Source organism: Papio anubis, chromosome X, assembly GCF_008728515.1.
Source record: "Papio anubis isolate 15944 chromosome X, Panubis1.0, whole genome shotgun sequence".
Classification (NCBI taxonomy): domain Eukaryota; kingdom Metazoa; phylum Chordata; class Mammalia; order Primates; family Cercopithecidae; genus Papio; species Papio anubis.
Genome location: NC_044996.1, coordinates 107,363,279 through 107,376,388, shown reverse-complemented (window position 1 = coordinate 107,376,388; position 13,110 = coordinate 107,363,279). Strand labels below are relative to the sequence as shown.

At 39.7% G+C, this 13,110-nt stretch overlaps 1 protein-coding gene across 4 annotated transcripts in view; it reads left to right on the top strand.

Moving 5' to 3' along the window:
* The window catches only part of SYTL5 (synaptotagmin like 5), a 231,401-nt gene extending 222,281 nt beyond the window's left edge, over positions 1 to 9,120 (top strand). For all 4 annotated transcript variants that reach the window (XM_009197395.4, XM_009197399.4, XM_009197394.4 and 1 more), the window contains 4 exons: positions 578 to 686; positions 2,302 to 2,437; positions 5,566 to 5,774; positions 6,854 to 9,120. In XM_009197395.4, the coding sequence (XP_009195659.1) occupies positions 578 to 686; positions 2,302 to 2,437; positions 5,566 to 5,774; positions 6,854 to 6,996 (597 nt within the window). In that variant the 3' untranslated portion in view covers positions 6,997 to 9,120. The remainder of the gene's footprint in view (positions 1 to 577; positions 687 to 2,301; positions 2,438 to 5,565; positions 5,775 to 6,853) is intronic.
* Positions 9,121 to 13,110: the final 3,990 nt, after the last annotated feature.

Sequence of the window (13,110 nt, the reverse complement as noted above, 5' to 3'; positions counted from 1 at the left end):
CATTTTACATTCCCACCAACAATGTTTGAGTGAACCACTTTCTCCATGTTGAATTTTGATTATATGAATTACCAATATTGCTTTTAACAGTTGAAGACTGGCAGCCCCATGTGAATCAAGCATTATTGCCTACTTTTCCCTTCTTGATCACTTGGGAAAGCCTTAAAAGACATCAAAGATGACACGGAGAAGTAATTTCTGGAGGTACTTTCAGTGGCATTTTTATTCCTGCTTCTTCACATCCCAAACTATATATGTAAACTCAGTGATAGGTCCGGTCATCAATGCATCACAGGTGCTCAATATCTATTGACTGGCCAAATATAAGTTATATGCCTTCTTTCAAATTCCTTTTACTTAAATGTTAAAGGTTATATGTAAATGCCTTCATAGAGTTTTCCAGCCTTTCTTTTCTCTTACCTAAGGCATCTCTTAAACCAATGAGAGCCAACAGAGTTGAAATGGGAATGGATTGTCACATTTATGCCACCAAGTAAATACTGCACATTCAAATGTGGACTACAATACTAAGCAAATCATTCATACTCTTTCAATTTACTTGTTTCTCCTTGGCCAGGTGGAGTTTGCTCCTGATATTGGCCTTCAATACAAAGGAGAGCTGACAGTTGTTTTACGTTACATTCCCCCGGAAGAGAATCTGATGCTTCCACCAGAACAACTCCAAGGTAGAGTAAAAATCAGTGACTTTGATCAATGACATTCTGTTTCTAGAAGTGTGGTAGTAGGAATCAGGGATTGGTTGCATTCTATGTCTTTCATATTACACAAACAAAACATAAAGGATTAGGTGTCACTGTCTTTTGGGGAAAGTTGATATGTATATACCGTATATGGAAGAATGCAGGATTCTTACAAGGAAAGGACAAAATTCATAATTAGAGATCAGCCTTGGTGGTCAGATTTGTTTTCTGTTAGTCCCAAAGATATAGGATCTTCCCCCACGACTGGGGGAAGGCAGGCTGCTGGGAGGCAAGCATAGGAAACTGCTCCATGGATTTATGACATTCACAACTATTCAGGGAGTCTTGATGAAGAAGTTGTTCTAGAACACAGGATTTAAAGGAATAAATCAGATGGAGTCAATTTAGAAATCTCTCTTCCCCTTTGTATTAAGCTGTTATTGCATTGCTATAAGAAATACTCAAGATTAGGTAATGTATAAATAAAAGAGGTTTAATTTGCTCATGGTTCTGCAGACTATGTAGGAAGCATAAAACAGGCATATGCATCTGAGGAAGCCTCAGGAAGCTTACAATTATGGCAGAAGGTGAAGGTAGAGCAGGGGTCTCACATGACAGGAGCAGGAACAAGAGAAAGAGAGAAGGTGCCACATACTTTTAAACAACCAGATCTCACAGGAATTCACTCAGTATCGTGAGGACAGCACCAAGGGGACGGTGCAAAACCACTCATGAGAAATACACTCCATGATCCAATCACCTCCCACCAGGCCCCACCTCCGATAGTGGGGATTACATTTCAACATGAGATTTGGGTGAGGATATACATCCAAACTATCTTGCCCTTCTTTTACCATCAACTCTTGCAGGCAGCCTCCTCTGTCCTCCCATTCACTATAACTCTTTTCAGTGTGAGCTTGTGCAAGTAACTCACTATCTCCTGACCTCAATTTCCTCACTTCAAAGGGTTGTTGTGAAGAATAAATAGGTTCATATATGTAAAGTGCTTAAAATAGTACTAAATAAACATGTTGGTTGTGGTACTGGTTTATATCATTCATGTTGAACGTATTTCATAGAATAGAAAAGTGAGGTGGAAAAGAGATTTCTCTCACCCCAAAATGTAACTGCTTGGGCTGTAGCCTCTAGAGCTGACTCTGACTAAAACTGACTATTTGTAAGACTAAACTGTCAAAGGGAGTTATGGAATTTTCTCTTTCGGAGTTGTGGTGTGTGTATATTGCTTTCATCATAGTTATTTCTCACTAAGAGCAGGAATGGTGCTCCGGAAAACTCTTAGGCATTCCATGCCTTTATACCCTGTGAAAAGATATGCTTTGTAAGGGAGTGTTTAAAGTTTTAAATTTATTTGTTCATTTGTTTCAACAAACACAAATGAAAGGCCTATCTGGAAGGAATCCAACGGGGGCAAAAATGGTTAAATGAGTAAAAATATACAACAATGTAAAGGCCCAATTCAGTCAGCAAATGAAATATATCTTTGTATATGATCTTTGTAAATTTTGAAATGGAACCCATGATTTTTCTATTTTTTTTTTTCTCTCTCCCCACCATTCCCTCATTTTGGTGGCTGACACAGGAAATAAGACTTTTAAAAAGGGAAAGAAGAAGGAGTCACCTGTAATCTCTGGAGGAATACTAGAAGTGTTCATCAAAGAAGCAAAGAATTTGACAGCAGTGAAGTCAGGAGGCACTTCTGATAGCTTTGTGAAGGGGTAACTTTGTTTTAGCTCTTTCTGGATGATACTTAATAAGAGATGAAAGGATCTGTGATCCATAAGCCAGTGGTGGCTGTGAACCTTCCGTGTGCTGTTTACTAGAAGTGTATGGGTGAGAACTACCCTTAAATGCTGGCTTTTACATCTAAAACAACACAAATGTTGAGGGAACTGCTGATTCTAGCAGTCACTCTGTTTCCAACATATTTCAGGAATTCCCATCATTCTTACTTTCAAGACAGGCAACTTTTTTCTGTAAGATTCATTTGTTGAAAAAGTGGAAAAAATATGATTTTCTAGGTGTAATGTATTTTTATTGTTCATTATTATCATTTTGTACTGGCAATGTGCAATGATAACCAAAATATCAGATCCTTGATATTTTTCTCTCTTGTGGGAAATTGTAAAAAGTAGAGATGTCAGAGCATTCTTGCTGGACTTATCCACTGTCGAGTGCTTTGGAGAGGCTCCAAGACCACCTGCTAGACATTTGTGCCCAAGCTGTGGAGCAAAGGGCAGCTTCTTGAGGGAATGCAGCCCTTAAAATATATACTCTTGCCCAACTCTAGGCAACTGAAACATCAAATCCCTTTTGATTTCTGACTATTGGATATTTTTATCTTGGAAATTGAGGAACGAAGACTGCAAGGTTATTTTTCATTCATTTGAACACACACAAAAATGCACATGTGCCAAGCACCAGGTGCTATGCTTTCAAAAATGAATAACATATTATCCCTGCCTTCATGGAACTCCATAAAGCACATAAGGTAAAACAAATTCCCATGATGCCAGACCATGAGGTTCATTCTTTGAGTCAGATGGCAATATTGTTCCTCTTCTCATGCTGTGTTAGAAAAGTGTATTTTTTCCTACAAAGAAATGGTTTGGGTTCACTCTCACATGTTCTAACTTTGCCTTTTTGTTGTTTTTTTGTTATGTTGCTTTTTTTTGTTTGTTTTTGTTTTTGTTTTGAGACAGAGTTTTGCTCTGTCGCCCAGGCTGGAGTGCAGTGGCACCATCTCAGCTTACTGCAACCTCCGCTTCCCAGGTTCAAGTGATTCTTATGTCTCAGCTTCCTGAGTAGCTGGGATTACAGGTGCGTGGCACCATGCCCTGCTATTTTATTTATTTATTTATTTATTTTGTATTTTTAGTAGAGGCGGGGTTTCACTACATTGACCAGACTGGTCTCGAACTCCTGACCTCAAGTAATCTGCCTGCCTCAGCCTCCCAAAGTGCTGGGATTACAGGCATGAGCCACCGTGCCTGACCACATGTTCTAACTTTGGTAAAGCCAGTAGTGGGGAGAAGCAGTTTTGGGGCCTCCCCATTGGTGAGTGTGTGTGCCTGAATCCTGGCACATCTGCCCTTCACTCTTTCTTGCAGTAGATTTGAGCATAGAAGAAATGCTTTCTTTGGATACTGCAGTTACAATTTGTGTCATTAGCCCTACCATCCAGTTTAAGCCTGTGCTGCTCACTGTCTGGTGGAATGAGGAGATGACTCCCAACCCGTGGCCACATTGTGACCTTGCGGCGCTACTTGACATCTTCTGGAGCACTATTCACTTTATCTTGTGGAAAATTTATAAAGCAGAAATAATAAAAGACTATTTTTGTTCTAGAAAGAAAAACAAAAGCCAGTAACTTTCTGGTAAATTCTATCTATAATAATACTTAAACATTAGGCTGATTCTAAAAAGACATGAGTTTTTTTTTAAAGACAGTGAGGGAGCAAGAATAGACCCTCTGTAAAGTTTAATAATATAAAATATATCCATTAACAATATTTCTGGCTGTGAGCCAAAAGAACAGTGGCTTAAACAAGACTAGTTTTTTTTTTTTCTCTCTTACATGTAAACAAAGACTGAAGGTAAGGTCTCCAGGGCAGGTATGGAAGCATCATGATTATCAGGGACCCAGGATTTTTCCATCTCATTATGGTATCCACCTAATGGGTTAGGATAGCTGCTCATGTTTCAGCTATTCCATACAAATTCCAGCTGACAGGACACTTTCCAGATGTAAGAAGTAGTTTTATAAGCACTGCTTCTTATATCCCAATGGCCAGAACTCAGTCACATGGCTATTCTAGCTGCAAGGGAGGCTGGGGAATGTAATCTTTATTCTGGGCAACACTGTGCTCAAATAAAAACACAGAGTTTTTTAGAGGAATGTAAGGAGAGAATGGATATTAGGAGATAATCAGTCTCTGCTTGGGACATGAAATGAAATATTAAGTGACTGAATGTATCTTCTTTATTGTAAAGTCATTTGTTTGTAGCACTTTTCATTTTTGTTCCATGTACTAATTCCATATGCACGTATGTCTTCTTTTCTAAAGTATGCTCCCTGAAGGGGGAAAACAGCCATTTTTATCACATACCTAGAGCCTCATACAGTGTTTTGACCATAGTCGAGAAAACCTAGGATACAGGTGTTTTATTTGAAGAGATTTCAGGAAACGCCAGTGAGGAAGTGGAGAAAATGAGACAAGGAAGAAAGAGAAGTTGATTAAAACATATATTAATGGGCAGGTTACCACTGTGGGCAACTGCAACTTGATTCCACTGGGGAAGCAGTGAGGAACTCTGTGGAATATACCTTAGGATTGTCACTTCGAGGGACAGGGAAGCTGGGGAATTATCCACCAATTTCTCAAACTCATCAGTTAAAGGTTGCCCCAGGGGCATTAAATTCCAAGTAATCCCAGAGTTTCCTGCACATAAGCTGAGCCAGCTAACACAATATCAGATAAATTCCTTAATTAGAGGAGTTTATTCCTTGTGTCAAAAGACACAAGCACTTGAGGTAGGAAGCTGAAAGCATATCAGGAACTTCCCATCCTGCTGCAAGTCAGCTCCAAGGAGGGCCAAAAAGATGTGAAGCAGGGCATACAATAGTGTCTATTGCAGGAGGTATTTTCTTTTCAAGATGGAAGGAAGGACAAAAATAGGATTAGAAAGGAGAATGAGGGCATTAAAGTCATTCCACTATATAAATCCAGATTTAAGCATATAGAAGCCTGGGAAGAAAAATCAGATAGACACATCACACTTGCGTGCACGTTGACATTTTCTGTCTGCTGTCTTACTGATGGTTTGATTGTTTTTCCTCCTGCAGCTACCTGCTCCCTGATGATAGCAAAGCCACCAAGCACAAAACTCTGGTAATAAAAAAGAGTGTTAACCCTCAGTGGAATCATACATTCATGTTCAGTGGCATCCATCCCCAGGATATAAAGAATGTTTGCCTAGAACTTACCATCTGGGACAAGGAGGCCTTTTCCAGCAACATTTTTCTGGGAGGAGTTCGTTTGAATTCTGGAAGTGGTGAGGGATTTGGGGACCCACAGGGATGGTCTGTGACTGGGTCCGTTTGGGGGCACTATTCTTGCAGGTGTGATGTGCAGTGGATACACATACGTAGTTTCAGCTAAATCCTGAAATTACCACAAATGCTTCATTCCTTTAGCTAAGGATCTATTCATTGTTAAAATACAAATATAACTACAGTACCTTTGTATCCTTAGGCTAGAAGATTGGAAGATATAATGTTGACATTCAGTCCTTTCATAGACTAACATTTACACTTTAGTCTAAGTGAATTTTAAGTACTTTCTTGGACCTTGCTTCAGATTTTGCTCAGAAGATGATTACCAAGACAGCACAGCCCTCTGATAGGAGGACAGCGACTTTCAAGACCAACATTACTTCATCATCTTCTCAGTTCTGTCCAGCACTTGCAGCTATTATTCATACTGGTTGAATTGAAAAGAAATCATTTTTTCATAAAAATAACACCAATGTTGTTAAAAACAGATCAAGGAAACCCACCACTGGTGCCACAAGACACAACTGTAACAGGGTGAATTGGAAAAGGGATTACAGTAGTAGAGCACGTGCAGTCCCCCTAACTCTCATTATCCCATAGCCTAAGCCAGACATAGATGAGACCATCTGCATACACCATGGTAAATATTTCTGTTGAGGAAGGTCCTATCACTATGATAATTACTTATTTATAGATTAAGGGGAGCCAAGAATATCTATACCACTAAAAGGAAAGCTCCCCAGGTCAGAAAAGTGTCCTTGTTAGAAAAAGAGAGCCAAATTCATCCCGTTCTTCTGTCATGTTAGCACAGTCCAGATGAACCAGCTCTCTGCTAAAGTAGGGAGGAAGTGAGTCACCAGGGCCACCCTGATTTGCCTCATATGGCCTAGGCATTAGAGAATAGTGCAGGCTGCAAATGATTGATTCAATTCTAACACCACTCACTATATATACTAAGTGAGAACAAGCCAGTAAAAGGTACTCTGGTCAAAAGGCCCCCTCAGAAGTTGATAGATGCCTTGCAGGAGAGAAAAACATTTCATGTGTGACATATAATGTTCCCATTTCGTTTCTTCAGGTGTGAGCCATGGGAAGAACGTGGATTGGATGGACTCTCAGGGGGAAGAGCAGCGCCTTTGGCAGAAGATGGCCAACAACCCTGGAACTCCTTTTGAGGGTGTACTCATGCTTCGTTCCAGCATGGGAAAGTGTAGACTCTAGAGGGACCAGTTCTCCAAGAATGAGGCCACCAGGGCCTATCTGGCTGTCTTTTCCTACCAGTAGCAAACTGAGACCTGGGATTCTGCTTCCCTGCCATTTCTCATCTGACAGTATCGGGACATGAAGGGAGAGATGTCAGTAGTATGAACATTTAGGGTCTTGCTGAGTGCCTAAAAAACATATATTTTCTTCCAATCAAGGCCTTCTTGATTGGATGATAGAAAGTGTACTACTCTGTCCTGTCAACGAGGAAATTGTGCAAAGGTTTATAGGGTTTATACCATAAAAGAAATGGCACAAGCTCATTTGAAACTACAATTGAGATTTGGGTCCTCCGTTTGCTAATTATAAGTTACTTTAGATTTCCTCAAATCCTTTGAAGAGAAAGGGGACCACTGAGAAGGTAGATCACTTGAAAAGTTAGAAGAAATGATACTGGCCAACTGTTGCTCACCCTAGGAATCCACATGCTCTCAAGAAGGCATTGTGGGGATGGTTGCTTGAGCAAGGGGGTTGTCCTGTTATTGCAGCAAACTTGTGGATTAACCAAGTAGTATTTCAAGATGGACTGACAGGGCTTTCTATGATTACTATAGAATTTATCATCTAAATCAGTTTATTTTTGAGAACAAAGAGAGCTAAATAACTACATCAGAACAATTGATGTTGATTAGAATTGACCTGGGAAAATTGGGATGTAGGGTTACCCTACTGATGACCTAAGAGAGCTCTGTTGTAAACATTTATTTTATAAAATGTTCTAAGCCATTAACTAAAAGGGAATGAGAAATAATGGTCAATTGATGTACCTTTTCACATTGTGTTCATTGATGAGACTAGTTTAATGTAAAAGGAGGTACTCTACCTGCTATTTTACTTCTGTTTCTCTTCTGCCCTGTTATGGGAGAGAATCAAGGACTCCATCTGCTCTCTCCCCCCTTGTCTTCTCCTTCGTTGAGTTTTTCTTATCTCCTTTTGCAGTGGTTAACCATTGTCACAATAATGCTGAATGAAAAAAACACACCAAATGTCAGTAGCTTAAAATGACAATCCTTTTTCTCATAGTTCTGAAGACTGGCTATGGCACCTCTGCTTCCTGCTACAGGCCTGAGGTTCTAGGTTGGCTTCTTATGCCTCATCCTGTTTGAGCCCAAGGGATAGCCAGAGCATCTGGATGGCAGAATTGCAATAGGATGAGCCCCACTGCTCGGGTACATTTTCAGCCCCTGGTTGTGTCATGTCTACTGATATCTCATTGGTCAAAGGAAGTCAGATGGCCAACATGAAGAGGCAGGGAAATATGCACTGCCCACAATGAAGCCATGACAAGAGTGAGGATGCAGGAAGGGATGAAGAATTGGGGCCAACAGTTCAATCTACCATATCTTCTCTCACTTGGAATTCCAGATGCTTGAGCCACGAAACTTAGATGCAAAGAAAGTTAAAGCTAGAAGGAACCTCAGGCCCAGTTCCTCATTTTGCAGATTCCAAACGTGAATTTCAGAGAGCTGAGATAACTTGCCCAAGGCCATATAGAGACTGTGACTAAATCTGGACTTAAATCCAGGCTATCAATCTTAGGCCAGTGTTCTTTTTTCACTGCAGTCCTTGGCATAATGCTATGCTTATTAAGGTGGATAAGAGGGCATATGTCAAGAAATTTGGAGCAGAGTCCGATTACTTGAGCATGAACATACCTGACCAAGCTATGTTCTGGAGTCATATTCTAGCCTCTGAGCTCATTTTTTTCATATGAATTCATATAAAATCCTAGAAAGTTTAGAAACTGAGTTTTAGTAGTAACAGAGCTAGAATCAGCTTCAGGCTTATTTCTGCTAGTTGTTCCATATTTCTAGATTTCCTCTTGAATTTTGGAAACTGATTTAAGAATATATTTAGTATTATTATTAGTAAGGGAATAAGCAATCCAATTTCAATTTTATTCAGAAATAGGTCACCTAATTCTAGAAAATGGTTATTAGTCTAGTGTCGCTTAGCAAGGTACTTAAAAGAAAAAACTGCACATATCCCTGTGCTGCCCTTCTTAAAAACAGAAAACAAAAAGTGTAAGATCATCATTGCTTCCCACATAGGAAAAATAAAATGTCTTCGGACTTGATGTGACTCATTCTGTCTTCAATTATATTTTTAGGGGAGGTAAGAGGGTGGTGATGGTGAAATCTGGAAGCATATCTGGAATAGACACAACAAAGTGGATTTATTCATTAATAATAAATATGAAGGCTGGGCGCGGTGGCTCAAGCCTGTAATCCCAGCACTTTGGGAGGCCGAGACGGGCGGATCACGAGGTCAGGAGATCGAGACCATCCTGGCTAACACGGTGAAACCCCGTCTCTACTTAAAAAAAAAAATACAAAAAACTAGCCAGGCAAGGTGGCAGGCGCCTGTAGTCCCAGCTACTTGGGAAGCTGAGGCAGGAGAATGGCGTGAACCCGGGAGGCGGAGCTTGCAGTGAGCCCAGATCGCGCCACTGCACTCCAGCCTGGGTGACAGAGAGAGACTCCATCTCAAAATAATAATAATAATAATAATAATAATAAATATGAAAAATAATAAATCTTAAAATGTATAACTTGAACTCAAGAAGAGCATGAACTTTATGTGTTCAGATCTTTGCCACACATAGAGCAACTCTCTGTATCATGATTTCATAAAATCCAACATCTAACTAGGTATTCCCATAATGCAAAACTCAAGTATGCAAAAATCTATCAGAAACCTATTGGTGTTGCTCTTGGAAATAAAAGGCAAAAGTATGGGCTAGAACTACAAATAGTATTTTTAAATATAGGTAATGCATGTGAATGGCACAGAATTCAAATAGTTCAAAATCGTGAAAAGTTAAGTCTTCCTCTTTCCTGTCCAATTCTCACTGTCTGCATGGCACCACCCTAGTCCAAGCCACCATCACCCGTCTCCAAGATTATTGCAGCAGTCTCCTAACTGCCATCTATGCCACCAATTTTGTCCTCCCTCAATCCATTCCTCTTACTGTGACCAGAGTGATTTGTCTCAGCATGTTATTTTAAAATGTTCAAATATACAGAAAAGTTGAAAGAACTTTATAGTGAACACTCTCATATCCACCACCCAAATTCAGCTCTGCCATTCGCATTTGACTATACTTGTTTACCATTATTGATCTATCTGTCCATCCCCAGAGTGATCTGTAAAACCCTCCATGGCTTCCCATTGTCTTGAGAATAAAATATAAATTCCTGCTCATGGCCCTGCATAAGATGGTCACTGCCAGTTTCTCCCAGGCCATGCCACCCCTCCCCTTCTCTTCAGTTACAGAATTCATTTTTCTTCTTCTCAGTTGTGCCAGGCTCTATCCCACCTCATGGCCTTTGCCAGGAATCTTCTTGGTCCATCTTTTCTTCAGCCTGATTCCCATTAGTCATCCAGGTCTATAATGTTACCTCCTCAGGGAAACCTTCCCTGATGACTCTCTACTGAACCAGGTCACAGCAGCCTGCCTCTATTTCCCCTTCAGTGCATGCATCACAATTATAATAAATTATGAATGTAATGAGTCCTTTAATATCTGTGTCTGTTTCCTCCCTGCCACATCCCTACAATGTAAGATTCGGAAGGGCGGAGACAATATTTATATTTTTTACAGCTATATCCTGGTCCTTAGCTCACAGTAGGTAATCAAAAAATATTTGCAGAATAAGTGAAAACAAACTAATGTAACACCATAGAATATTAGACGTAGGCATCTTTAGAAACCACCACTTCTAACTCCCAATTAACAGATAAGGAAACTGGGGCCCAATTAGATCAAGAAAAATCTCTGATTTCGTTTACTGATTGGTCTTTTAAAAGCCACCTTACTATAGTCGCCATGCTGTGCAATGACACAGCATAATGACTATACTTAAAAATAATGTATATTTCAAAACAGCTGGCCGGGCGCGGTGGCTCAAGCCTGTAATCCCAGCACTTTGGGAGGCCGAGGCGGGTGGATCATGAGGTCAGGAGATCGAGACCATCCTGGCTAACATGGTGAAACCCCGTCTCTACTAAAAATACAAAAAAAAAAAAACTAGCCGGGCGTGGTGGCGGGCGCCTGTAGTCCCAGCTACTCGGAGGCTGAGGCAGGAGAATGGCGTGAACCTGGGAGGCGGAGCTTGCAGTGAGCCGAGATCCCGCCACTGCACTCCAGCCTGGGTGACACAGCGCGAGACTCCGTCTCAAAAACAAACAAACAAACAAACAAACAAAAAAAACAGCTAAAAGAGAGGATTTCAAATGTTCTCACCACAAAGAAATAATAAATATTTGAGGTGATGGATATACCAATTAGCTTGGTTTACTCATTCCACAGTGTATATGTGTATCAAAACACCACATTGTACTCCATAAATATATACAACTGTTATTTATTAACTAAAAATAAAATTAATTTTTATAAAAGCAACCTTCCAACAAGTACTGTAGTTACAACCCTAGACTGTTGGGCCCAGCTTGTCTCAGCATAGATCAAAGCACAAAGTATGCTTCCAGCCCCACATGTCAGCTTATCAGAAGAAGAGACCACAGCCTTGCATGGAACGTCCTACTCCTTCTTTGAAGATCTCAACTGTCATTTTTCCCTCAGATAAATCAAGTTGAAAAGGGACATGGACAAGTCTAAAACCCTGATTTTACCCATGCACACATAAATAACACATACAGGATGTGGTAGATTCATTCTGTTAATCAGCTCTCCTTTCATTTATGTTGTTATTGTCGCTGGACTCATCAGGATGTAGATTTTCCAGGCCACGAAAACACCATAAACAAATGTATTTTGAAGTAACCTCATACTCTTGGCCTCTTTTTCCTTAAGAAATGTTCACAAATGTATGGCTAATAATCATTAGGTACTTAGGTAATTAATGAATGAATTGAGCCTACCTGATTCACAGTCATGTTAGTCTCATCATTACCTACTGCTCCAAGTTTTACCTTTGGTGAAGGAGGAGAAAACCATGGAAGTAATTAGAGTAAACCCCACCTTTAGGAGCAAAGTGTAATGAAATATCAAGTCCTAGAAGCATCTGAAAGTGAGAACTAGTAGCATTTTGAGCTGTGATCAATGTTTGTTTTTCTGCCACGTATACATTTCACATTAAAGTGAATATTGTCTCTGGAAGTTGCCAGAAGGGTTTTACTCTTACAATAGTGTCATGTATGGCCTCTGAAATTGAAGAAAAATAGGAGGGGAATGTTCATACCGGCAAAAGTACAACAAAAATTAGATCTGGAAAGGTTTGAACAATAGCCAGGAAAATTGTACTACATCAAGGATTCCAAAGGACTATCTGAATCATCTGGAGTATGAACCGAATACATTTATTCCAGAGCATTGCTCCAAGCCTACTAAACAAAATCTCCAGCAATCCCAATAATTTTAATCAAGCTTCTTGGGTGAATCTAATACAAATGGATCACAGTTTGAGAAACACTGCATTTGAGGACAAATTATATCAACTCTATTCTTCGAATACTTGTGGGTAATATATTTATTACTTTATATATTTCATTATTTTATACTTCATTGGATTAGATAATAAATATTACAGAAAATATTTAATTTCATGAGAAGAAAAATTGGTCAGTTTCTTGGTCTACAGATTATGGAACCTGCAAGCAAACCATCTTTCCTCCCCTTTCTTCAACACTCTCTTTCAGTGTAATGACCATCTCTTTCTATGTCTCATTCCCTATACCCCATGTCAGGAACATAAAACCTGCCAGCCTCACAATAATGTTGTATAGAGTCATGTTCTTTATCTACAGAAGGAAATTTACCATGCTGTCAAAACAATTTCCATAGAAACATAAACTGCTATTGTCGCTATGAGTAATGCATAGTGTTTCAAAGATTAACAATTGTTCCTCATTTAGTTCACTAGAATTTATCAAAATTTTCTGGGGGAGGTTTTTTTTACACTTGGAAAACTAAAGTCGAATATATGGTTAGTATTGCCTATAAATGCCAAAACACTCTTATGGGGTAGTAGATCATACTTTTCTCTCAAGTATTTCAGCACAAGTAAAGATGTGTCTCTGATTTCCTTTTACTCTGAAGGAGACAGAAAT